Consider the following 27,468-nt stretch of genomic DNA (forward strand, 5'->3'; position numbering starts at 1 on the left):
AAATATATATTACCACTAAATGATCATACAATTACCTCTTTGTGTCTACTACTACTTTATTTGTACAAAATGACAGCTCTAAATCAAATCTAAATATCATTACTTTTTCATAACATGACTAAACAGTGGAACCTCTGTTAGCATGCTTTTCGGTGAACGTCAAAAATTTAAGTCACAACTTTGCCTCAGTTTGCGGCAATTTTCTGGTTAGTTTCCATTATATGCTGCGCATCTTGTCGTGCTGTCAATACACTGCCTGCCTGACTCCAACTGTGATCTCAATGTATTTTTTAAAATCACAAAACGTCCTTGTTAGCTTCCTATTAGCTAGCTAATACATGGAAACAGGAACCGAAAGTCAGCAACGTCACTCGTCCATAAAGTCATTAGTGGTTGACTCAAAAATGTGAACACAAAACATGTTTTTATAGGGTTACAATTATAGTTTTACATGCATTAAAACAATTCTAAATGCATATAAATGACGAATGAAAATGATAAATGAACATTTAAGGTTATTTTTACCTTCACTGAAGACATGACTGTACCCAATTACACAATGCGGCAGCGAGATCAACACAGACACTACCTCCTTGTTTTGCCATGAGTTCATTTCTTGAATTCAATAGTGTTTCCCGCCTTCCTTATCAAAATGCTGACCATTTTGGTTACTGAGGTGAGAAACACTATTGAATTTAAAAACAGGAAGGTGATGTCCGTGTTGATCTCGCTGCCACATCGTGTCTTTGGGAACAGTCACATCATGAATCACGTCTTCGATGAAGTAAAAGTAACCTTGAATTTTCCATTTATCCCTTTCATTCATCATGTATTTGTATTTATATGCATTTTGAATAGTTTTCTGCATGTAAAACTATAATAGTAACACTATAAAATGTGTTTTGTGTTAACATTTCTGGCTTTTGCTAACGGATTAATTGGATTTACATTATTTTATATGGGGAAAATGGATTTGGTTAGCATCAATTTCGGTTAGAGTCGGACCTTCTGGAACAAATTAATGACGCTAATCAAGGTTCCACTGTATTTTTCTTAAGAGTCGCAACCTTTCCTTGTAATATTACCACTCGATTCCCATGCAATCAACATTTTTTCCCCTTAAAATTAGGTAAAAACAGTATCGATCCATTCTTGCAATATTTCTACTTCATTCTCTTTACTGAATGACATTATTCTTTTTTTCGGTGTGGCCCTTTGTACACATACAGTCTGAGCACTCCAGTCAAGAGCGACAGTCCTACCATTGGGATGAAACATCTTTGACACAAATCGTACTGTGGGAGGCTTGTTGGGGTATTCTTCTGTGAACTCTACAATGAGTTTAAAAGTACCTGTGAGCGAGACACACAACAATAATTACTAATCAATAGACAATAACAGGGCACACATAGTCAAAGAACCATTCAAAATGTCCACACTTATGGATAATTCAGTGTCTCCAATGAACCTAATAAGCATATTTTACGACTGTTTTTAGGATCCACAAGGAGAACATGCAAACTCCACACGGCGGAAACTGGAACCCAGACTGACTCCAGACCAACAGACAATGATAAATCATGAAAATAAAACACCTACCATCTTCAAACGGAGTTCCTTCAGGGCTGAGGCATAAATAGGAGAGTTAGAATATTGACAATGTCAACATTTCAGATTTAAAATTGCCTTTTGCACTTCATGGCTTACCCGAAAATGACTGCATTCCAGACCATAATGTTGTTTTCAGATGGGGCTCCACTGACACCAGCTGGGGGGTCTTCTTGTAGCCTACATCGTGACAACAACGTGTAATATTGAGACATTTTAACACAGATTTCCAGGCTTTTGTAGTAATTAGGAGCAGTTTAATCATGCGGGGGGTGTATTTGGGGGTTAATGGAAAAGACAAAATTAAGAGAAATTGAGTTTACGAGAGGATCGTTTGCTTGTAAATGAAAGAAAAAGTAAGTTGTAAAACGAGCCACATTCCACTGAAAGTGTTCCACGACAGCAAGGGACACACTATGGTTTCCGCCATTGCTCACTTTTTAACTTACCAAATAATTAAGGACATTTAACAAAACAGGCATTGGTATACGGAGATAAAATGCTACATTCAACACTGACTAATCAAACAGTCGCGTACTGCACATAGCTAATAAATGCTAGCTACGGAAACTTAGGTACACGCAGTCGACTGACAGGTTTCAATACTAGCGCTGTTTAGAAAACTTACTTTGACTGACATTTATCTAAAATGTCATACTGTTTTGCATTAATCATGTAATTTTTGTACCTATTATATTAATAATGTGGAAACAGCCCGGTGCCACTAACTAGCAACGAGCTATCCTGCTAGCTTGTCTTGATGTTAGCCGAGCTACTCACCGTTTAAAATCTCTCATGAGTCTCCTTCTAGCCGGTGTGGACATGGCCTAAGATTGACGATTTACTTATTATTCGGTTATTCGATGTCTTATTTTTGTCACTAGCGTTTGTCTAATAACATCCTAGTTGGCCCAGGTATAACGTTGTCGTTCCTGGCTGTCGTTCTCTGGTTAATCCCGTTTGGCAAGCCCCATCGCCTTTAAATGGACGATACCACTTGTGACAGAACAGAGGGTTTTTGGCGCTAGAACTGTAAATGGTACACTACCAACAACAGTCGCGCTTGATTAGATAAATATACCCGCATGTACGTTTACACCTGTATTTATTATTTTTTTTTAATTTCTACCTCCAGAATACACAACTGTGGGTTATTATACTAAATGTAAATTGTTTGGGATCCCCCATCCAAATGAAGTAGTGTCGTGTGACGGGGCGTGGCCGTAATGACGTGCTGTTTGTGCGGTACAGTGGTGGTGAAGGTCGGCCTGTTCCTGACAGGTGACCAGCCTCACAGCACCGACTCAGCCGGCTGCAAACACGTGAGCAACGGCCCGCCCCTTGTGCCAGGCCCATTCGTTCTCTAAAAAGATACAGTATACAGTAGTCCAAGCAAAATCTCTTCAACCTAGTTGGCTATATACCAAACTTTTTCCACCGAAGGCCACATACACAAAAATTGCAAGATTCGAACGCCACTTTGGTACATTTTCTACCTTAAAAGATTTTAAAATCAATCCAATGTAGGTCAATATATGCTAAACTATCAATAAAATGCTATAGGTGGCAAATCACATTAACGTAATATCTAATAATAAAGCTCATTAATTATATGTTGTCAATATGAAAAAAACACTACACAAATGGAGAAAAAAAGTTTTATTAAACTAAGAAAAAATGTTCTGCCATGATATTGCAAAAAAAAGTTGTAATTCAACCAGAATATGGTTGTATTACCAGAAAAATGTAAAAATAAAATTGCAATTCATGAGAATAATACAACAAAATATGAGTGCCACATTGAAAAAAAACATCTGCGATTTTGAGAATAAAGACATACATTTACAAGAAAAAAATTATTACGCTGTAATATTATGAGAATGTCGTAAATTGACAACAATAAAGTCGTAATATTATGCGCCACACGTGTCAGAGGGGAAATAGAGCATACCACTTCAGGAAGGAAACTTTCCTCTTGCTTCCGGCAAGCTTTTATTTATAACTAGGCAGCAAAACAGAGCAGTTGAGCACAGGTCACATAAAGCCCCCCCCCCTTTCATAGCTGTCTCAGGCAATGCCTGTAACAAAGTTAAGAGGTTTTTTTCAATGTGGCCCTAATACTTCGTCGTAGAATAAAGAGAAAACATTAGTTTTAAATCGTAATATTGTGAGAAAATGTTGGCATGTATCAAGAATAAAGTCACAATATTTGAGTAAAAAAAAGTTGGAATCAAGTCAAAAGTTGAGAAGAGTCATATTACAAGAAAAATAAAAATTGAGATTGACGTTTTATGACAGCCGTGATTAATACAGAAGTTGGAATGCTGCAAGAAAAAAAAAACACAGCTGACAAGAAGAGTCGCATAAGAAAAAAGTGGGAATTAAAATGTAACATTGCAAGAAAAAAAATGTATGACTAGTATTTAGTTTTAATTTTAGTCATAATTCAACACAAATTAAGTCCTAATAACGTGTGATGTGTTTTCCTATAATACATTTATATTACGAGAAAGTCAAAATAGTCACAACCTTGCGAAAAAAAACCTGTAATTTAATGAAAAGATTACATCGTGAATTCCTGTAAAAAGTATAAAGTGGAAATATGTCGAGAAAAAACTTATTTTATTTTTTTTACAAGGAGTCATTACAGTAATGTTCTGAGTGTGCTTTTTGCACATACTTTCTCCATTTTATTCTTGTAACATAAGTTTTCACGTAAACTTGGTGTGGCCAGTGCTCTTTTGTGCCGAAAAACAGTGAAACATTTTGAGCGTCGGCAGTGCTCAAAATGCTCACTTTCGAACATAAACAATCACTTTAACAACACAATTTAGGACCCGAGATCATCAACTGCTATTTACAAGGCAAAAACAACAAAATACACAATGGGCCTGTCCTTTACAAGATGAAAGTAGTCACTGTTTTTAAGGCAAATGAAGGCTTGTGTGAGTTGACCGGAGTCTGACTAGGCTCCATGGTAGAGGAGCATGGTGCTGAAGAGGGCGTGATCGTACAGCTGCTCTGCTGTCACGCACTTTTGGTGCTCCACTTGGCTCATCTCAGGTGACTCCTTGTTGGAGGTGCGTGGGTCACGCTGCCTTTCTTCGACGGGATCGCACCCAAAAGCAAGCTGTGGCTGACACTGACCGACTGAAGAAAAGCCCACAGGGAAGGGAGGGGAGGGAAGAGGGAGAAAGAGTCATGAGCGTATAAATCATTTGTAGACCCAATTCCGTAGGTGACCCAAGACGCTGGAATAAAAATTAAAAATAGCTCGGGCGAGTCCTTTGTCCTTTTGTAATGAGGTTTCCACACTTTGCACAAGCTGGATCAATAAATTGTGAAAGAAGCTGCGGAACTTTACATAATCCCTACAAGTCCTGACCCCCCAACCCTCCTTGTAAATAGGCCATGTCCTCCTGGCTGCTGCACCGCATGACACAGTGAACTACTTTCCACCAGGAGTTCAAAGTGTTGACCGCGTAAGCCTAAAAGACGCTGGTTTTACTGGAAAAAAACGGTAATACTTTCAAGAGTCGTAAACTTAGGAGAATAAAGTCACACATTTATGAGGAAAAAAACTCGGAATTTTATTCTCGTACGACGGCAATATTAAAATACTTTTCTCGTAAATTTACGACTTTATTCTGGTCAATTTATGAGAAAAAACTTGTAATATTCCGAGAATAAAAGTAATACATTTAGTACAAAAAACTGATTATGAAAGAGTCGTAAATTTACCAGAAAAAAACTTGTAATATTACGAGAATAAAAGTAGTGAATTTACTAGAAAAAAACTCATAATATTATGAAGTCTCGTCAATTTATTGAGACTAAAGTGGCAAATTTCCGAGAAAAAAACTTGTATTATCAAGTCGTACATTTACAAGAATAAATTCGAGAATAAAAAAAGAAATTAAAAAAAAGAATAAAAAAAACTCAGAATATTATGACAAGTCGTAACTTTACGAGAATCAAGTATAACATTTCCGAGAAAAAAACTTGTAATATTACGAGAATAAAAGTAGTAACTTTACAAGAAAAAAACTCGTAACATTGTGAAGACTCACAAATTTATGAGAATAAAATTGTAAATTTACAAGAAAAAAAAAACTTGAATTATCAAGAGTCATACATTTATGAGAAAGTCGTACATTTACGAAAAAAAAGATTTATTTTCTCTTGGTCCGGCGACTAACCTCCGGAAGGAAGGAAGGAAACTTTCCTCTTGCTTCAGGCAAGCTTTTATTTATAACATGGCAGCAAAACAGAGCAGTTGAGCACAAACAGATGAGCATGTCTAGCCCTTCTCCCGCATCTGGCGCACACACTTCCACCTTTTTTACCCTGCCCCCTCCACATGCCGAAGGCCAAGTCACAGAAGTCCCCCCTTTTCATAGCTGTCTCAGGAAATGCCTGTAACATAAAGTTACGATATTTTTCTCGTAAATTTACGACTTTATTCTTGGAAATTTCAACTTTGTTCTCAAAACACTCCGTCGTAGAAATATGCACGTTACAGCAATTGGAAAGGAGACAGCAAGAGGGAAAACTCAATAAGATGCATAAAATTGATCGTTTAATGATTTGACATCATCTTGTCAGCACTCCAACAATGACACACAGGTCAAAACAAAACACCTGTAACTTTGACACGTATGAACAACAAATCCCTATACAAATGTCAGCACAATTGGTTACTGTTCAACTACGCTCAAGTAATAAGGCGAAACATGTAGAAACCCAAGCAAACCTTCTCGAGCAGCGCTACTACGGTAAATGATAAAGTAAAGAAATTGCCTTCCTAATACGTAGCTTACACTAGCACAGTAAGCCTTCACATGTCATCTTCAAAAAAAATAAAATTAAATAAATAAGCACAGGGAGTCCAAATGAACATAAATGTAAAACATTTAAAAAACGCACCAAAAACAAAAGCCTCTCACACCATCGGGTCTTCCTTTGTAAACGCTGCATTGTGAAATATTCATAGCTCATGCGCTACATTCACCTTGGGATTTGCTTTGGCATTGGTTCATGATTTAACTGCATCAACTACGGGCAGTGCTTTCATGTCGTCATAAAAAGGACAGCTAAATCTAGATCAGGGGGTGGACAACCTGTGGGACGTGGGTCCCATGTAGCCCGCAAGTGCATCTGGTCAGGCACAACATGTCATTCCTAAAAGCAAAATACCGTATTGGCCCCAATAGAATATAACATTAAGTAGAGAGGGAAAAAAAAAAAAAAAAAAAAAAAAGTCTGAAAAAGACGTCAACTTATACTGGGGGGGGGGGGTTAGAGATGTTTACAGTAATCCCTCCTTTATAGCGGTTAATTGGTTCCAGACTTGACCATGATAACTGAATTTCAACCAAGTAAGATTCCTTTTTTAATTTATTTATTTATTTTTTTTTAATTGGAATATATTTGTATATTTGTTTACGACAAACATTTAACATTAGAGCCCTCTAGACATGAATTAAGACCCCTATAGTCACCTTTATATTTGTATTACCCAACATAGCAGACATAACAGAGCTACTTAAGACATAAATAAGACTCATGCTCGTGTGTTGCTGTAAATGTGTTTTGGTGGGACGGACAGGAAGTGATGTTGGGGGATGAGAGTTGAGTAGCCCGTGTTAAGGATTATTGTGTCTGTTGTGAGATAATTCAAACCTGAAATAAAAGCCTGTTGTGCAAGTCTGGTGCTTGTGTGTCTCACCAAACATGACAGTAGCATTACTGACACCTAGTGACCAGTGTAGAATACTACATATCTGAATGCCTTCTATTTGGCATTTTAGCTCAATTATTATAAATAGCCATTTATGTTGAATTTAGGCAAAAATATGTAAAATTTGCTTAAATATGTTTTTAAATGTTTTTTTTGTATTGATAATGGGCCATATTCGACCACATAACGGCATGATTTATTCATGTACTTTTCAAAAACTGAGCGAGTGAAGCCACGACATTTGAAACGTGAAGTGGCGGGGACTACTGTACACGCAATCCAGTAACTGGCGCTCAACGACTTCTCCGCAAGGGAGTCAGAGCTTTTCTTCCCGTCACTCACGGTGACCTGGAGCGATACAGCAGTAGTTTTGTAAACGCTTATGGTGCTAATTTGAAGGAAATGGTGACACACAAAACAATTGTCGAGCAGCTGATTAATGAGGCATCTTTCTGTATACTTCGAAAATATGATCTAAACAAAAACCTTTGTTTAAAAAATGGGTCTTGAAAAAGAGGGGTCGTCTTATGTTTGGGTCAGTATGGTCAAACCTCAGAGGAAACCCTCTAAAAATGTAAACCACTTATGCGCATAATATATACAAATAAACACTAACAGATTTTTTTTTCCATAAATTTTGTGTGGCCTTCGGAGGACCTTAAAAAGGTCCTTAATAAGGAAAAAAGGTGTCTAGACCCCGCCCTAAGAGGAAGACTACCTGAGGAATGTTCTATTCAGCAAAGGCAGCACAATTCCAAAGGAACTTTAGTTTTTTTTAATTTTTCAGGTATATTACATGACATGGATATTATCTCTAAACACTGTCAAGCCTCCCTTTAAATGTTTCCCAACATGTTACACATTAGTCAGCAACACAAACAGAAGCTACTAAGATGCGTTTATAAGAATATTGACAAGTGAATCGAGGAAAAGGCTTCTTGAGACGTCATCTGTACTTCTGTGTAGAAGGTGTCGGACGTTTCGCTCCTCATCCGAAGAGCTTCGTCAGCAAACTAATAAGTGCTGGTAGCTTAGGCCTTAAATACAGTAAGAGTGGGCGGAATTGGTGTGCCAACACCCTCCTCCTATTGGTTTGTTACACTAAGCCTGGGCGGAGTAGTGGTATAATCCTATCCTGTTATTCACACCTACGATAAAAGGGAAGTGTCGCTCCCTGAATTGGGTATGAACGACTCTGATACTGGCTTGTTAGCATCTATTGTTCTGGCTCGGCCCTGCCTTCACCTCATTTGCAAACCAGAAACAGAGCAATGTGGTCTATTCCATCCACTGTAAAGATGAGGAATGCAAAGAGCACTACATTGGGGAAACTAAGCAAATGCTCCAAAAAAGGCTTTATCAACATCGCAGGGACAATGCTAGTGGTCCTCAATCAGCAGTACATCTACACCTGAAAGCTACCAATCACTCTTTTCAGGACAGCGAGGTTAAGATTTTGGCCAAAGAAAACAGATGGTTTGAAAGAGGAGTAAAGGAAGCTATTTTTGTCAAACAACAGAACCCATCATTGAATCGGAATGGTGGTTTGAGGTTTAATTTGGACCCTGTGTTCAGCAGGTTACTGAGACCAAAACCCACAGCTCTTAGTCTTGCAAATGAGGTGAAGGCAGGGCCGAGCCAGAACAATAGATGCTAACAAGCCAGTATCAGAGTCGTTCATACCCAATTCAGGGAGCGACACTTCCCTTTTATCGTAGGTGTGAATAACAGGATAGGATTATACCACTGCTCCGCCCAGGCTTAGTGTAACAAACCAATAGGAGGAGGGTGTTGGCACACCAATTCCGCCCACTCTTACTGTATTTAAGGCCTAAGCTACCAGCACTTATTAGTTTGCTGACGAAGCTCTTCGGATGAGGAGCGAAACGTCCGACACCTTCTACACAGAAGTACAGATGACGTCTCAAGAAGCCTTTTCCTCGATGGACAACTCCTGTACGACTGAGAGCCTACACAGACGCATTGACAAGTGAAGCAATACACATCTACATTGGAATAATTCAAACTAACCAATTTTTTTTTTATGACAATTTGCGCCGTTTAACCAACTAGATGGGGACGTACAAATAATTCTATTTTCTATGAAAATGTCCTATAAAATTTTGCAAAATAATTTTTTCTTTTACAAAGAAGCTAAGAAAATTAGCAGTATAATTAGATCAATGCCTTAAATATAATTTATGACAACTTATTCATTTTTGCCATATGATTGGAATCATGGAAACGTAGAAAAAGCCCACACATAGATGCCCACTGCTGCACTCTGCCTTTGTGCATACAACAAATAGCTTGATTACCAAAATATATACAAGACAAATGGTAACACACACACACACACACACACACACACACACACACCCTCTACAAATAAGCATAAGAGTTGGTGCAGCGACAAGGCGTCTGCATGGATGCCACAGTGAAGACCTCCAGCTCTTTCGTAGCGGGGCTCGACCTGTCACACTGATCCATGGGCCCTGGCCCGTGCTCTGCTGGTGCCAACCCATTCAACCCTAATGCAAAGGGTCCCGGCCCACCTGAGGTTGCAGTAGACGTCAACTCAACCGCCATGCTCTCCATCTGGGCATCTCCGGCACCACCCAGTGGCCCGTTTCCATTCTGCATCTCAAGTGGCATGCCCAGACCTAAAAGACATTAGGAACGCTTGTAAGTACGATGCGGTGCTGTTCGACAACCACAATAACTCACATATTGTTAAAATGAATATCTCCATGACTAATAACTGTGCATTACCGTCCTAAAAGACTAACTTTTGATAAAGCTCTTGCATTGGGATGTCATTAGATTGTGCAGCCGTACCAACGTATTGTTGTGGGGATGAGCATTTCTAAAGCAATTTCCTTGAGTTGTGAAACCGCATGTTTGTAAGTACTGTAACACTGTATACCTGTGTTAAACTAAATTAATCATGTGTTTAATTACTGAGGGGCATATTTAAGATTAATGTATAAAAATAAGGAATCCTACTTCCCACAAATTCACTTATGACGGTCAGGTGTGGAACCACTTAAACGCACGATCACAGTATTGCAATGACATCAGGACCAGCATATCCTTTGTCCGTTGACATGAGTCATATACAGCGGTGTGAAAAAGTGTTTGCCCCCTTCGTGATTTCTTATTTTTTGCATGTTTGCTACACTTAAATGTTTCAGATCAAACAAATTTAAATATTAGTCAATGACAACACAATTGAACACAAAATGCAGTTTTCAAATGAAACCTTTTATTTTTAAAAGGGAGAAAAAAAAAATCTAAACCTACATGGCCCTGTGTGAAAACGTGATTGAACTTGGGTTCTGCTGCAGGACAATGATCAAAAACACACCAGCAAGTCCACCTCTGAATGGCTTTGGAGTGGCCTAGTCCAAGTCCTGACCTGAATCCTATTGAGATGCTGTGGTATGACCTTAAAAAGGCCCTTCATGCTGGAAAAGCCTCCAATGTGGCTGAATGACAACAATTCTGCAAAGATGAGTGGGCCAAAATTCCTCCCCAGCGCTGGAAGAGACTCATTGCAAGTTATCACAAACGCTTGATTGCATTTGTTGCGGCTAAGGGGGGCCCAACCACTTATTAGGTTTAGGGGGCAATCATTTTTTCACACAGGTTTTTTTTCCTCCCTTAATAATATAAAGTTTCATTTAAAAACTGCATTTTGTGTTCAGTTGTGTTGTCATTGACTAATATTTAACTTTGTTTGGTAATTTGAAACATTTAAGTGTGAGAAATGTGATTTGATGTGTATGATTTGCATCCATACACAATCTGATTCCGATCTGAGGATATAGAACGCATGTCACTTTGCAGCCGAAACAACTCACCGTTAGGTCTCGCCTTCTTCACAGGGTTGACTTCCTGCTCATCGAATGACCGCTTTCTGTTGGGTATGCCGTTCAAGAAGCTGCGGCCCTGGATAGTGGGGTGAGTGTGGCCCCCGTTCTGGGTGATGCCACTGAGAAAGGCCCCGTTATGGAACTGAGCCATGTTTTGTTGGAAGTTCTGGGCATTGGAGAGAAGCTCAGCGCACTCCCGGAATCCTTGGGCGTGGGCCAGGTCGGCAGCGGTCAGCCCACTGGCATTCCTCACACTGCACCAATGGGGAAAGTTGAGTGTCAGACGGACTTACTGCAGGTTTCCTTGAGCACAAATAAAGAAAAACAAGACACGCACTCACACATACACACCGACTCATCAGGCAAACTCACAAACAAGACACGTACAACGATGAACGTAATTGCCTTTGTCATCATCGTGACAGATGATGACGGATCCCTTTTGGATCGTTTGCATCATCTTTTCAAATGAATTAATGGTTCTCAATAGTAAAAAGAGTCTGCTGGGAGAGAGACGGGATTAAGACAACGCAAGTTATGCAGTTTTTTTTTAATTTATTTATTTATTTTTTTTATTGTGTACCTGCCAGGATCAGATACAAGAAAGCAGACTATGTCATGAGAAGAAGCATTCATAGAGTAAGTTCTCTGAATGCAAGAAGGTGTGAAACTGAAAAAGTGGAGCATGAAAGGACATCTCAAAGTCCAACTGAAAGTGACAGAAATTCTGGAGTATTTGAAGCGTTTCAAGCCAGTCTGTTAGGTAGAAGGGCTACATGGACAAAAGAAGACACCTGTGTAGGTGTTTTTTAGTAGCTAAAAACGGCATGTGGCCAAAGCAGGACTTCAGAATTCCCTCAAGTGAAGTCCAAGAAAGATTCATCTTCATTCTGGGGATTGTCCATTTAAGGACTTATAACAAGGAAAACCAAAGAAGGAGACACAGTAGGACGATGTGAGGTTCAAGTCTTCTCTCCAATGTTTGAACTCTTAAGATATAAAGTCTTCATCTTGTTTGAAGAGTGAAGAATGGAAACAAGTGTGCCTTTGTGCATTGTTGTGTTAATCACGCCTCTTTGCAGCAGACTTTCTGTGTGCAATCATGAGCCAGCAAGCAGTTGTGGGAGACTGGATCAGCACCTTTTGTGGAATCGATGTCACTTGGCAGTAAAAGCCATCATCTATCAATATTATAAACTTATCCAAGACTATGTTCCATTATGTTGTTGTAGCAGTGACGCTTTCTCCCTTAATGGACAAAATATTTTTACAGTGAGGCAAATCCAGATTAATGAGCGGTATTCTCTCCATTTACTGAACAATACCGCATTTGTTCCTTGCGGAGCTCCATTTGTTCTCCACGCAAACAGCTCAGTTTTTGTCAAGTAAATGAAAGCTCTGGAAACCAGCCAGGATGCTGCTTGTCTTACAAGCGGCTATTGAGCACACCACTGCACAGATGTCATGCAAAAGTATCTTTGGGTCAGAAGATTTGTTGTTTTACTGAGACCAAGTGGCACCGACTTCCACAATGTGACGACTTCCAGCACAACAACACTGGTTGCTCTCATTTTTTTGTCTTCTCTTTGGTGACATAAAACCTTTCAGGAAGTAGTACATGAAACTTTTTCTTTTAAAAAGAAGGATTTTATAATTGACAAAACAAAAAGTAGATAAATTAAAATCACAACTTGTTGCACATCACCCGCCCCCATTTCAAATTAACGCTTCCAACATATTGGTCAAATCGCACAGTTTGCATTTCAAAGCAGTGTTGTGGTCAGGTAGATGTTGTCTCACTCTCAAAGGAATAGAGCCTTTTTGAAAAATCTTTATAGGAGGTTGTGCTTGTGAGCAAACCATAAAGGCCTATAGCACCACATTGGTGAACTATCTCTATCTCTATGGCACAATCATTGTGTCCTATGACGTATGGCGTGACCGCTGGCTGCCTTCTCTGTTGCAGCACTAAATTCCAGCCGAGTGACTTTAAACACACCGCCCGCACAGATTCATATTTTCAGTGTTAAAAAAACAGGGTGTGTTCTGCCAGACAAGTTGATGTAAGACAAAAATGATCTGTATATGCAGGTTTGTCAATGGTAGCGCTTACAAAGATGGTATAGACTGAAATCAATTCAATTTTCACTGATTTCAATTTAAAGTTAAATCAGTGCATGTGTTCACAAAAACTTTAAAATGAGGTAAAAAACACTAAAAAAAGAAAAAGCATTCCTTTGGCGAGACGGGACATCTCCAGTATGCATCAATGAATTACTTTGATTTGAGGGGTTTTTTTGTTGTTTTTTTTTTAAAGGAAGCGTTAATTCTTTAAATGCCTGGTATGCTTTGCTTTTCAGTCCTAGGCACATAAATCTTCTCTAACTAAATGGTCTAACCTCCCAGAGGCAGCCTATTGTCATGCTACTGCTTTGACATGGGACTCACGTGATTAAACCTGTCCATATAAAGGGATCCTATGGTTAGTTGACAAAATAACATTTAACAAAAAATAAATCTTAAGCTAAAATATATTTTTTTCAATAAATAAAAATCTAGATACATGGATAATAAGCAAAGCATGCAGGTCTAAAAAGTTCAAGTTCAAGTGATTCATTGACATAAAAACCTAGCATTAAAACCAATCACCGCAAGAAATACCTCAACAGTTTGCCAGTGTGTAGATAGGAAGCGATAGTGAGAACACTCAATGCCACAAGTGCGGCTATCCCAGGGAACGGGGCAGACTCAGCAGTGTCTATGCTCCCCCTTTTCTAGGATTACTTGAAAAAACCAAGTCATTTCCAACTCAATGGCTGCAAAACAATTGAGACGTACGGTTCTGTTTCAGCAGGTGAGTAAACTTTTCTCTTTTTTTCTTTTCTTATGGTAACTTATTGTCACTTTCATGAAGGAAAAGGTGACAAAGATTAGAGGTCAAGAAACAAAGGCTAGGAGATTGTATCAGGTTAATAAACTGTGACAGAACAATATGAAAGACATTTCTTGGCATGACGTTAAAATATTTGGCACAGTGACATGACAGTGAATAAATAACCATTGCAACAGGATGATTGTTACCATTAGACAGTTAATAGGTCAGTACATGGTGCTCAGCTCAGCTGTTTCTTACATTAGTGTCTGCGCTCATCCAACACTGTCCTGCCTCCTGCTAGCTGGCTAACAGGCCGCTTCTACCCTTCCCAAGGCTCATGACAAATTCAACTCAGGGGAAACAGTATTAATTAAGTCCGTGGGGTTAATATGCCACATTAATATTACCAAAAACTTACAAATGGGACTTGAGTTTTTGCTACTTAAAATCTGAAATTACATTTGCTTTATATTTTTAATAACTATTCCAAATGAATGGATTTACAATAAATTAGCAAACATTACTGTATAAATCTGGCTCTTTAATTAATAAAATGTTTTAAAAATCTATACTGTAGTTTTAGAGCCTAATGGTGCTAATTTAATTTGTATGCAATGTTTGATGGTTTCTTTTTTAACTTGAATGTACAGAGAGATTTTTTAGATCGGGGATAAACACGCAACAAAAATGTAAACACAACACTTGTTTCTGTTCTCATCTTTCTTCATTTTTATTGGATTTGGCCGCTGAAGACCAGGTCACCCAGGTGCCCGCCCTCGACCGCCTCCCAACACGCAAGGCACCAGACCCATGCTTGCCCTCGCAAGTGGTGGTTTTAAGAGACCTCGTGTGGCCTTTCGGGGCTGGCTGGCTTCACCTCACGGGTGAAGTCCCTCCCCCAGGACTGGCTCCAGGGTGAGGCCCTGGTGCCCCACGTCTGGGCGAGGTGCGGCTTCCCCATTTAGATTATTCCATAGGGTTTTCTTAATCAATCTTTGTTTGGCCTGTCACCTAAGACCTGTTTGCCTTGGGAGACCCTACCAGGAGCATATAGACCCGGACAACACAGCCTCCGAAATGTGTTTCCTCCCTAGGGTGGCTGGACTCACCCTAAGAGATAGGGCGAGGAGGCGCTGCTCCTTCACATCGAGAGAGGTGGCTTGTGTATCTACTCCGGATACCTCTTGGACGTCTCCATGGTGAGGTGTTCCGGGCATACCCAGTCGGGAGGAGGGCCCGGGGCAGACCTAGGCACACGCTGGAGGGATTACGTCTCACAGCTGGCCTGGGAACGCCTCTGTGTCCTCCTGGTGGAACTAGAAAAGGTGGCCGGGTAGCGGAAGTCTGTGTTTTCCTTCAGAGTCTGCTGCCCCCCGCGACTCAGACCCAGATAAGCAGAAGAAAATGGATGACTGGGTGGAAGAGGCAGTTTTTGCCCAAATATTGTTGACAAATCTGTGTTAGAGAGCACTTCTCCTTTGCCGAGATAATCCATCTCCCCCACATGTATGGCATATCAAGATGCTGATTAGATATGATTATTGCACAGGTGTGCCTTAGGCTGGAGCTCAAGTGTTGCGTTTATATTTTTGTTGTTTTGAAAAGCAGCTTTTCCTACTTAGTGAAGTGTCCCTGGTCAGTTTTTATTGGGTTGCATATTGTCAGCTCATTCACTGATCGTAATCATTTTTCTAGGCAAATGCCTTTTCTTTTTAAATTCATGTTAAATGTAATAGATTGAATCGTGTTGTTCTTTAGAGTTACTGGTATGACAACATTATGGCAACTCATTTGTATTTTTCATCAATTTGGTCCAAATTTTGGTCTTGAGCTGAACACAAACCTGTCTGAAAAAAGTAAGGTTATGTTTCTTTTGACTGTAAAAAAAAAATAATAAAAAGTTGCTGCAGACAAGCGTATGAAGAATAAACAAGCAACAGTTCAAAAACATGACTTAAGCTTATATTTTAATGTCAGGTGGTTCAGTTGTTATGACAAGATGGGCTGACAACGAGCCATCCACTAGCCAAGCCATTCTGTTCGGGTGAAGTGAGACCTCAGCATAGTTTGGAGTCGTAATTGATGGAGGTGTAAACCTTTCATGTGGTCTCTGAAAGTAAGACAGTGCTACCCCTAGCGATGGCAGATGTGGCGGGTCGACGGGCAAAAACATGCGCACACATGCATGCTTGGAGCAGACTGATCGTTCTAAAGTTACATTCGAGGTGCACACATGTGCATCACAAATCTTTATAGTAGAAAGCAATAGAAAGACAAAGGACATGCTCTTATGTAAACAAGATAAGGCTATTTTATTTGAGAGGGGTGTAACAATTCATTCACCACACCGACGCATCAATTTATATTCCGACGATCCAACTACATCGATGTGTCTTTAGCAAGTTTCCATTCTGGACGGCATATATCGATCTAACATCGTTAGAAGAATTAGATTTAACCGCGGCAGGCTTTATATGGATGTGTGTTTTTTTAAGCACTTTTAATGATAAAGACTCGATAGAGATGAAAAAGAAATTCAGTCTGTCTGTGACGTCATCGTCTTCTGGGTACGTGGTGGTCATGGGAGTGTGAAATACAGTTAATCCACTTCATTCGGTATTGAACTCATCTGTCTTTATTTGAAACTCCTTTTAAGTGACATTTATGGGGACAACATGCAAAGTAAGGATGTTTTGCACGCCTGGTAGTTTACGGTCGAGTAGCAGTGACGCGTAGCGATGTCATCCAGCGCGGCGTGTCCAGGTCAAAACATGTGTTTACGTACGTGGAAGCAATAAATGGCACGCACTTGGTTGTGCCGGGAAGGACGGAGGAAAGGCTGAGAAGCCGTAATTTTTGTTGGCTGTTCATTTGTCACACATTTACACTCGTGTTTGTAATGTATTCGTCTTTTGCATTATCGCGTTTCCTTACACTACTGCACGCCATCTACCATCACTTCACATGCAAAGTATCGGCTAACGTACTATTCTAAACCCACCACACCACGGTATGCTGCTCAGTGCCTCTGTTAGGCGTCATCAACATGTAGGACCCATCCGGACCCTCTCAGCGGCAAAAGGTACGAGGGGGCCACATTACTTGCTAGTGGCTGCACCGTTCTTTCAAATGGCTGCTCTGATCAGGAGGATCATCGGCACAAAAAAAAGCCCGTGCTGCCACCGTCCCGTACAGGTGACAAACTTTCAACACCTGATTGAAGATACCAACCATACTACATTCATTTGCTGCATAATGTCCTGTGGGTGCAAAGTGCATAGTAAGTAAAGTAAGTAAAGTAAATAATTAATCATGGCAAGCTATACCAACCTCTGATTTTGTATTGCATTTTTAACTAACTTTTTGTACTGATTGATAATTTATTCTCAAGTATGTCAGCATTATTAATCATTTATACCTGATTCCCTTACCAAAAACAACATGAATCCCGGGAAGTTCAACTGCACTGTTCAGTAACCAGGTATTTATTTCACAGTCACACTGGTTGAATTTTTGGCTAAAAAGTTACGAGTCAATGTAAAGTTACTGAATCAAATCGTTCTTAAAACAAATCGTCATACCCCTACTATTGAGGTTGTTTAATAAAAAGGACCATGTATAGACCTGTTCAATATTAAAAGGTATCCTTAAATTACTTGTCGTGAGGTGGCGCTTGGGATGGGCGATATGCCTTAAAATCCATATGCGTTATGCATTGCAGCGATACTTATCACCATATATTCTTTGGCAGATAAGTTGTAAACACAACAATTTCAAAACAATTGGCACGGTAGCTTCTCTGTGTAGCTTTTGTATTATTCTCGCGGTTTCAGATAGACTTCTGTTACCGTGTACGAAGCACTCATTTTTAGGTTTCACTACTTTAAATTCAAGCTAGCTTAGCCGTTTCCTCCTGCTCTCTTGCTTGTTGTGTCGCATGCTTAGCTACTCTAGCATTATAGTTTATTTGCCACCGTGGAGGCAAGGATTAGTAACGCTGTGGAAGGAGATACCTTAGCCACAGAGCTAGCTAGCCACCTTAATATAACGGTAGGGGGAAACACTGGAAGGACAGCTGACTCTTGCTGTCCAGAATCAAACCCTTCAAGAGAAATGCATCTCAAGTTGAAGCTCAAGAAAGGGACATTAGTGTGGAAGTAAAAATTCCCAAGACAATTGAAGGCCATTTCATCTATGTCGTCCAGAATCAGGGTCTCCAAGTGGAGGCTGGAGCACAAGATGACAAATATCAAAAACGTTCCAGGGTCCAGGGTCGTTCTGGTCCAATGCAAGGCGTGTAGAGTTTGCACGTTCTCAGTGAGCTTGTGTGCACGCTCTGCGGACATTCTGGCTTCCTCCCACGTGTATGTTAGTGTCACGGAATTGTTCTAAGATGTTAACGGATGTGTCTTACGCTCAACATCTGTGTGGCTCTCAACATCTGCTCATTTATTTACCTTGTCTTTGCGAGTTCAAGAGAAAGGCCTAAACAGTGCGTGGTAGGCACACGGACCAAGAGTTCCATGGAAGTATTCATGCGGTATTGGCACATATTGATGGATGTCAGTTGCAGGTGCAACAATAAGGTCCGTTCAAGAAGTTATAAAGAAAATGTCACGTAGAAGTGCCTAATCCATGCAAACAGGGACACGTATTTTAAAACAATGTTTTAATAGGTCATTACTCTTTGCAATGCTAACATTGGGTGTGTTTTGGTGCATTTTTAAGTAATGTTAGGGTTTGTCAAAGAACTTTTACTATTGCCTGATACGTGCAGTACAGACTAAGGGTGAAAATTAGTGTGAAATTTGGATGTATTATTATTATTATTATTATTATTATTATTATTATATGTTAAATTGTCATGAGCCTTATTCCCGACTAACTTGCTTGCCTTAGTTTGTGCCCAACTACATTATCCATTACTTAAAATAATCAACTTCATAATAACAACAAAGACTAAAGACAAAATATGTGATCTACAGGCGAGGGGAAAAAAATAACATCATTTTCATCACGTATACATTTACTCATCAGGTCATAACCAAATGCACATTGCAAGAATGGGAGCATTGAGTGAATGCATTTAGAGTAAGCAGTTTGGGGGAGGCCAAGCCAACCAGGGGCTGTGATGGGCGATAAAAAAAGTAACAATACACACATTAACTGGGTTGATATTCTGATAAAAAGGAATAACTTATCAGAACCAAGGCATAAAGATTGACAGGTTTCTTTTTGTATTATAAAATAAGTACTACTTTCAGATGCAGAGATGTCTGCAAACACGTTATGATAAGAAGAGTTGCATCAATCAAAGCTAACCGCCAATGGAAATGTTGGTTAGTCAAGTGCAAATATTTTTCTCTGACATTTATTGAAACAAAATTAAATGAACAAAACGTTAATCAGTACATCCGAACGCTCCCTGGTAGACTTGGGTCTCCAGATGCCAAATGTCAGTGAAACTACGAGCCGCACAGCAGGCTGCAAAAGTATGAAACTGCATGTCAAATCATTTTAAAAGGAAATAAAGTGAAAAATGCGCGCTAACGCTTATATTTTGCGAATAAGATGCCCTAGAAAGACCATCCTGGAACACGACAATCACTGCTCATAGATACTGTAGCCAGCATTTTTCTTAAAAAGGCAAAACTTGCCATTTCAAAATAAGTCGCAAATTACGATACTGATGTGATATTTTAATCCATTACTGCTGAGATGAAAGCACTCCGTGTGTTTGTTTTCACTGACATCTTCTTAAATGACTACATGAGTAACTTCATTATTTTGATAAAAGCCCCAAATAATTTATTATGAACAAAAACAAGGTTGACATTATTTGGCTACGCATGCAGGACAATAAAACATTTTAATAATTTGAAAAGACAATTCTCGGTCCAAGTTTAGGAAACAAAACAGTTAAGTTTAGAGTCAGCTTCTGAAAAATGTAAATTGTCAACAAATAGGACAGCTTGAAACAAGTCACATCCTGAGGGTGCCGGGAAACCGGCACGCTGCGTTAGTTCATGCTAGATTTGAGCATTCTTATGTTTATATGACGACTCATTCTTTAAAGCGAGTCAAATTTCTCCTTCAATGAAACCAACAAAGTCTACAAATAACGTTGCATTTCATATTGCAGACATCATGTTGTATTTATGCAGTTCCATACAATGAAGCGTGGCTTTGGCAGTAAAAGCTTTGGAAATGAAGCGCAAAGTGCATTTGGTCATCCAGTCAAAACTGCATGTAAGACATTAACCAAAACAAACGTTAAATTAAAAAAAAAAAACACACTCTAGATTTAACAGATCATGCAACATGGCCTACAAAGTTAAGAACAGTTTATCAACATTTTCATCAAGCTGTCCTTGTGTTCGGCTGTTGCGGTCAAGCAAAAGGCAGGAAACGCCTGTTAATATCAGTTAATTATCAACTTGTATTAATAGTTAGCTGACTCGCTCAGACTATACGGGGTCAACTGCCCGCTGAATGCAAACAAAGCCGTTGGAAATATTTTGGTGGTGTCACGCACACACAAGCGGCAACTTGATGAGAATCATTTCAATGATAAACAACAATTTTTCAAAGATGAAACAAAATGAAACACCTTTTCAAGGGCACGCCACCGAACGGAACACTTGTCGTCAAAGGCAGTCAAGATATGCAAGTATCAAGTTGGAGCAACCAAATTCTCTTAAGGGGGTACCATTTGGAAGCTGACCGCAAATTTCTGGAACATGCCTCTGAAATTGCACAAAAACCGTGAAAAAGCGTTCGTCACGCAGCGTATCACGTGGCACTCCAGCCAATCTTGTGAGACATCGATGTCAAGTCACGCGAGGTCCGGATGGTGGAGTTAACTGCGAGCGCTCGTACTAGCCACTAGCTTCCAACTGGCTACATGAGATGCCGCTGATCAATAGGGATGTCCCGATCACCATTTTGGACCCAAGATCCCGATCAGACAGAGATGGGCTGGTTGTTCGAAGCAAAACACTCGACAACCTTTTCAGTGAGAGGCTTTGCCTTTTCGTTCTCTTTTGAAAAGTTGCCTTTCCTCCCAAAGTCAAGAATTTGTTGCTTTGGCATAGTAGCCTTTTCGTCGGTGGCCTTGCTAAACGCGTCCAACTTCGTTTTATGAACGGATTCAATTTGTGGTATTGAATGCAGCTCTTCTGGTACAACTTCTTGAAATTGTCATTTTGCAAGCGGCTGTAGGACTATTTTTCCATTTATAATGCAGAAATACTTCCTCACCTCCAATAATGATGAATTTTAAAAAAAAGCTTTGTTTTGTCGATTAACATGACGAGCAGTTCACTTATTCTTACACTTACACGACTTTTTATGCCCTGATTTCTCATTAGAGTCGAGAGCTTGTTTAAGGAGTGTTTTTCTTTCCCCAATATTACCGTGGTGAGCTTCTTTTTACACTTCTACGATTGTGAAATGTTACTCAAAACCTTGTACTACAGTTGAAGAGTTTGACCCTGGGGGCATATTTCTATTTTGCCTTGGAAACGGCACCATCATCATTTCTTAACAGATGCAGGATGTGCTCATACATTATGTGGCATAAATGACCAACTAACAGAAGACCATGGTGGAGTCCTAGAAGGATTGTTCTAATACTCATACTATGCTCAAATAGCCCCACAATTATTCAGGGTATAATTGTCAGAGTGGATTCATTTCCTCCCAGATCATGTTTAATTAGGTAGTATATCTGTTGTATCAAAATGCTTAAATCTTCACGGTCTCTACATAAACGTCTTCGCTGCTCTGATTTTGGTGGCGAGCCCTTGTAAAGGCACTGTACGTCCACAGTTGGGGGAGAGAGAGGGAGAGAGAGGGAGAGAGAGAGAGAGAGAGAGAAGGGAGGAAAAGAGATGATGAGCTCACAACATTGACCGCAGGACTTACTCAGCTTTTGCTCCCTGAACCAAGAGAGCGTTGATGCACTCCAGACTGCCCGCACGTGCAGCCTTGTGGATGGGCGTCTCGCCCACATAGTCCTGGGAGATAAACAGGCCAGTGCGAGTTAAACATAGAAACACATGTTCGCGCTACATATAGCCCAGACACTTGCCCTTTCAAATGAAAAATATCAGTGCTGCCTGATGACAACCTCCTAAGTTCACTTCAAACAGGCACTCACTTTACAGACTTAAAACACAACACAAACTATTTGGCAGATTTAGCACCAGAAATCTACATCTATCTACTGACAGTCATCATTGCGGACTTCAGAATGCACACATGTGGAATCACCGGGCAAGATGACGGTTTCCCATTTACTGTATTGACACGAACATAAGACAGCACCAAAAAAAAAAAAAGCCAGAAAATAATGAGTAATCGGGGTCAGATTTACACAAGCAAACTAACAGGTGGCACCAATTCACCAATTCAGGGGTGGTCGCTAAGGTTGAAAAGACGGGGTTGTCTTATATTGAGGTCAATAGGGTATGTTCCTTTGAGCTTTAAAGGGACAGATAGCAAAGTCATCCGACACAACTGAAACTGATGAAAGCGTCCAATTCATCAAAGGAAATGTGCTCGCTCGATTTTGAATTGTCAATCATCTGTGAGAAAAAAACATTTACTTCTTTGGTTTTTCCACTTAGCGGAACAGCCAAATGTCGTCATTGGTAGTTTAGACATAAGGGCACATACAAAATACAGTGTTGACTGTAAAAACACAGATTTATGTGTTTCTGGTGTTCAGCCAGCATGATTTGGTTGTGTTTATTATGCAATACATTTTCCTTGCTCCTCACAAGGAAAACACTGTAAAATATACCTCTGCATTCTGATTTCTACATTTCCAGTCGTACATTGTCATTAAAATTGCAAGAGAGTTGGGAGGAGGGCGGGGGGTAAAAACACACACACACCCTGTATGACTTATGTTCAAATACCAAGCAAGGCAGTCCGGTTCAATCATTCAACAGACACCAAAAGAAACAAATGCTCCAGTTTAAGATGGTGTGTACAGCCCACATGTACACAGAAAGATCATTTATTATAAATAAAAAAGGTCTGCACTGTGTGTGTGAGTCATGGTGACGACAGTGTGTTACGTCATTGTGACCTACTAATCTAATTTCTCTAAGTAGCGTAGTGGAGCATAGACTATAATCTGGGTGCCTGAGGTTGTTTGTGGAAAATACAACAGAAGAGGGGAGAACCAAGAAAAAAGTGTGTTACAACATCATTATATGGACTTTGTTTGTATTTAAGTCATCCGACCCTCTACAGTATAACTAAACTACACTCTGCAGTGTGTGAGACAACACTTTTGGCAAATTGAGGCCATGACAACCCTCCACTCTCTCTGGCAACGTACCTGTCTATTAATGTCTGCGCCAGCTTGAAGGAGCCATAACAAGCACTCTGGGTGGCCTCCAAATGCCGAAATGTGAGTGGGCGTCTGTGCAAACTTGGAGGTCACCGTGTTGACACCACAGCCCACCTGCACCAGGTGCATCACGCACTCCAGCTGGGAAGACAAAAGGTTGATTTAAAAAAATGGTTGAGACGCTGTATTGTAGTCTGCATGCTAGGCTCTGTTCGCGTTTGGTACGTATTGCAGGGCAAACCAGTTAAACCAGTTTTTTAACAAGTTTGACCAGGCCATGCCACACAAGTCACCAGCATGGAAGGGGACACCTCTCCTCGCCCTCCCACCGCACACAACCCTCAACAACAGCAGCTCAAGTAAGTGCGGCGCTTAGGAGGCTGCGCCCCAGCAAAGAAGCAGGTCCGGATGGAGTATCACTACAACTTCTGAAAGCCTGGAGACCCTCTACAGCACATCTTCAACCTGTGCTTGGGGTTGGGGAGGGTTCCACAGCCGTGGAAGATCTCCTGCATTGCTCCAGTCCCAGAGAGACCATATCTTGCTAAATTGAATGATTTCAGGCCGGTAGCCCGGGCATTGCATGTGATGAAGACCATGGAATGGCTGCTGCTTTCTGTGCGGGTTATTGTGTGTAGCCGCTCTATAGGAGTCCAGAAGTCAATACAGAGGCCCAAAAATTTGTATAATAGGCCCCCTTTAACATAAACAAATGCAAACCTTTAAGGTGTAAATTTGGACTACAGGTAAACATTAGGGATGTCACAAGAGTTCGTGTCACGAGATCTTACAAGATTAAAATGTCACAAAATTTGTCGTTCAGAAAAAAACAAACTGTCTCGCGATACTAAATTAATCACATGATAAATGAAAATGAACTCAGTGATTTTGTCGACCCCCATATATTGGCATGTGCATGCACGTCTCTTTTTCTCGTCTCCAAACAGACAGGAAGAGCGTTCACACTGCATTGGTTCGGCATCGAAATGCTTCATAGAACAACAGAGTGAGACCTCTTATCAGTCATACAGTCTCTGTGGGGGGGAGGCGGGGCCGCAAGCATACACACAGTGCAGCAAGGGAGCCCCGTGCGTAGCAATGCAAGGTAATGTACTAGAAATCAGGACGAAAAAAGATTTGTGCTCCCATCTTCCATGAGATCAACTCAAAGATCTCCATACACAAAAGGACTATTTCTCCCAAATACCGATCACAAATGTGCTAGTGAGCACTTCTCCTTTGCTGAGATAATCCATCTACCTCACAGGGGTGGCATATCAAGATGCTGATTAGAAAGCATGATTATTTCACAGGTGTGCCTTAGGTTGGCCACCATAAAAGGCCACTCCAAATGTGCAGTTTTATCACACAGCACAAAGCCACAGATGTTGCAAGCGTTGAGGGAACGTGCAACAGGCATGGTGACTTGCAGGAAGGAATGTCCACTGGAGTTGTTGCCTGTGAATTGAATGTTCATTTCTCTACCATAAGCCGTCTCCAAAGGCGTTTCAGAAAATTTGGCAGTACATCCAATCGGTCTCACAACCACACACCACTTACTGTATAACCACACCAGCTCAGGACCTCAACATCAAGCATCTTCACCTCCAAGATCATCCGAGAACAGACACCCAGGCAGCTGCAGCAACAATCGCTTTGCAAAACCAAAGAATGTCTGCACAAACTGCCGCATGATGCTCTGAATCAGCGTATAGGGCAGTGTGTTCCAGTTACTGCCAATATCCAGCAACCCTGCACAGCCATTAAAAGAGAAGTGGACCAACATTCCAATCAAATGGTCAACTCTATGCAGAGGAGATGCGTTGAAACTGTGTGAGGAAAATGGTGGTCACACCAAAATTCTGACGGCCTCAGATTGAATTTGAATGTCCTGCAAGCATTATATCCCGCCCTCTTCTTGCTTTGAGTAGTTAGCTACACCCAATGTAACACATCCATTAGTTATGTTTGTTGTCAGCTAATTATAGCGATTTGGCAAAGTTAGCTACTAACGTTAGCTATTATTGAATGTATAGCCTATCGCAACAGCAGAATGAATTAACATTGTTGATCACCTCTGAGACTGCTTGCGTGTGCGCGCCACGGACAAGTAGGTGAACGCCAACAGCCGTGAGTGAAAGCCACGAACGCCAGTTATTTTATTTGGGCAGAGCGAAAATTTACAAGTTTACAGTTTAAATTGTAACTGCGAAAAAACTAACTTCATACGCACATTCTATTATTTTAAACCTCTACTGGCAGCATATGCTGGCCTGTGGTAGTGTTCTTAGATTTTGTGGATTGTCATTTTTGAGAGTTAAACAATTATTACTTTTGGAACGATATTCATTAATTTGAAAGGATTCAAAAAAAGGGGACTCGTGACTCCCAAGTTTCCACGATGATGAAGAGAGGCTTACGAGTTATTTACGTTAAGCTAGCATGAGCTGTTGTATTTATGTGTCGCGTCAATGCATGCCAAGCTAACATAGACTGAAATTTCCAGTTTATTTTAAAATGCAAATAAACGGCGTTACCGTTAATATCCCAGTGTCTGCTTCCAGTTATGGCGGATTTTGCTAATCGTGAAGGAAGCTAACGTCAGGAAATGGCCGAGACTGCTTGGCGCGTCCAAAAAAACCAAACTAAATTATGTAAATTAAAATGGGCCTGCAAGGATTTAACTACCTTTCCAAAATGAGCCGCCCAGTGTATGGGCGTCCAGCCGTAGAAGGTGTCCTCCACGGTGAGGTCAGACGGCTTGGCGGTGCTTTGCAGGAAGGAGCACAAGGCGCCGACATCTCCATCCCTGCACGCCCGGTGGAGAGGGAAGCGGCTGTTCAGCACCTCTTCGCTTGAAAATCCAGACTCGCTCGACATAGTTTGCGGAGAAACGGTTAAACGAACAAAATAATTGAAGTCGGTATAGAAGGAGAGGGCCCACGCCGCCCCGGCTTGCTGGTGTGTCTTTCTGCCTGACAACACGATACACACCGCCGAAGTGAAACTTGAGACCTGCCGAGTGAGACGCAAACTGCGGTATGGCGTCTTTTCTATAGCAGGAATGACGCCAATTGAACCAGGAAGATATGGACTGGAGTTCGCAAAATAAACGGATTGAACTTTCTTCTTCTGGTGATTATTTTATAGTTGGGACAACAGCGTCACCCTATGGCCACGTGAAACGCTTCAAAACTGTTCAATAGGCTGCTCGCTGACACACTTGTTTGATGGAACAGACAAGGGACGTATTTAGTCATTCGGGGGCCCAAGGCAAAGCTGGTCATTAGGGCCCTCCACATCCTTTGTTTTGTTACATTTTTCAAATTGTATGTCATTTAGGCCACTTTTTTCCTGCTTTTGAAATGTTAGTTATCTGTCAGCTTAAGTTGCTGCCAAAAACGATTTGAAATATTCATGTTTATAATTATTATAATATAAGTGTGAATATGAACAAATTATCATATTTGCTGAACTAGATAAAGTCCTTAAACCTCAATCATCGCAACGCTTTTTTTCTGTAATTGATAAGAACGTTAAGCAATATTTAACATAGGTTACCGCTTTAATACTCACATATTTGTGATGAAAAGCGCCACTCTCAGCTTCATCTCCATGCATTCTCCTCGTTTGACACTGACAGTAGTGGTGCTGCTGCTGTACTCGTGTCTACCAAATAGTAATACATTAATATTGGGTTAGGGCATATCTGTTAGCGATGGTGGTAAAAGTGGCAATACTATGTACAGTATTCTAAACTGAAACAGCAACAAGAGTCGATTATAAAAAATAGAATTGTACTGTGCAGTACAGTAGTAAGGCCACAAGATGGCAGCACACAACCAATAAGCTCGTTTTGGACCACTGTAGACTGAGTGTTTTCACTCGTAACTATTGGAATCCTAATCTATGTGCAACAGACACACTTTTGGAATCAGTCACTTGTTTAAAAAACACTTTAAATCAAACAACATCAAAGTATTGCAACACAATACCGTGAGAAAGC

The 27,468-nt window shown here is 40.5% G+C and overlaps 2 protein-coding genes across 3 annotated transcripts in view; both read right to left on the reverse strand.

The window, feature by feature from the left end:
* The window catches only part of ube2al (ubiquitin conjugating enzyme E2 A, like), a 6,339-nt gene extending 3,745 nt beyond the window's left edge, over window positions 1-2,594 (reverse strand). The window contains exons 1-4 of the mRNA XM_054787839.1: window positions 2,389-2,594; window positions 1,708-1,788; window positions 1,600-1,625; window positions 1,263-1,352 (exon numbers count right to left, since the gene is read on the reverse strand). Of these exons, the coding sequence (XP_054643814.1) occupies window positions 1,263-1,352; window positions 1,600-1,625; window positions 1,708-1,788; window positions 2,389-2,432 (241 nt within the window). The 5' untranslated portion in view covers window positions 2,433-2,594. The remainder of the gene's footprint in view (window positions 1-1,262; window positions 1,353-1,599; window positions 1,626-1,707; window positions 1,789-2,388) is intronic.
* Window positions 2,595-3,334: 740 nt separating this feature from the next.
* Window positions 3,335-26,509, reverse strand: ankrd10b (ankyrin repeat domain 10b). Of its 2 annotated transcripts, none has more exons than XM_054787180.1 (6): window positions 26,151-26,509; window positions 23,451-23,603; window positions 22,025-22,116; window positions 11,212-11,477; window positions 9,904-10,011; window positions 3,335-4,758 (listed from the first exon to the last, which is right to left on the reverse strand). In XM_054787180.1, exons 1-6 carry the CDS (start codon window positions 26,340-26,342, stop codon window positions 4,574-4,576), a joined length of 996 nt encoding a protein of 331 aa, XP_054643155.1. In that variant the 5' UTR covers window positions 26,343-26,509; the 3' UTR covers window positions 3,335-4,573. The 2 variants fall into 2 exon arrangements, with proteins under 2 accessions (XP_054643155.1, XP_054643156.1); XM_054787181.1 differs by lacking the exon at window positions 3,335-4,758 and adding an exon at window positions 4,765-6,024 and having other exon boundaries at window positions 26,151-26,508.
* Window positions 26,510-27,468: the final 959 nt, after the last annotated feature.

The sequence above is a fragment of the Dunckerocampus dactyliophorus genome, chromosome 9, assembly GCF_027744805.1.
Source record: "Dunckerocampus dactyliophorus isolate RoL2022-P2 chromosome 9, RoL_Ddac_1.1, whole genome shotgun sequence".
NCBI lineage: Eukaryota > Metazoa > Chordata > Actinopteri > Syngnathiformes > Syngnathidae > Dunckerocampus > Dunckerocampus dactyliophorus.

Coding starts and splice junctions, on each gene's coding strand:
- ankrd10b (XM_054787180.1), bottom strand. CDS start 26,342: ATGTCGAGCGAGTCTGGATTTTCAAGCGAAGAGGTGCTGAACAGCCGC. Junction 23,604..26,150: donor GGGCGGCTCATTTTGGAAAG/GTAGTTAAATCC, acceptor TTGTCTTCCCAG/CTGGAGTGCGTGATGCACCT. Junction 11,478..22,024: donor GTTCAGGGAGCAAAAGCTGA/GTAAGTCCTGCG, acceptor CCATTGGTGCAG/TGTGAGGAATGCCAGTGGGC.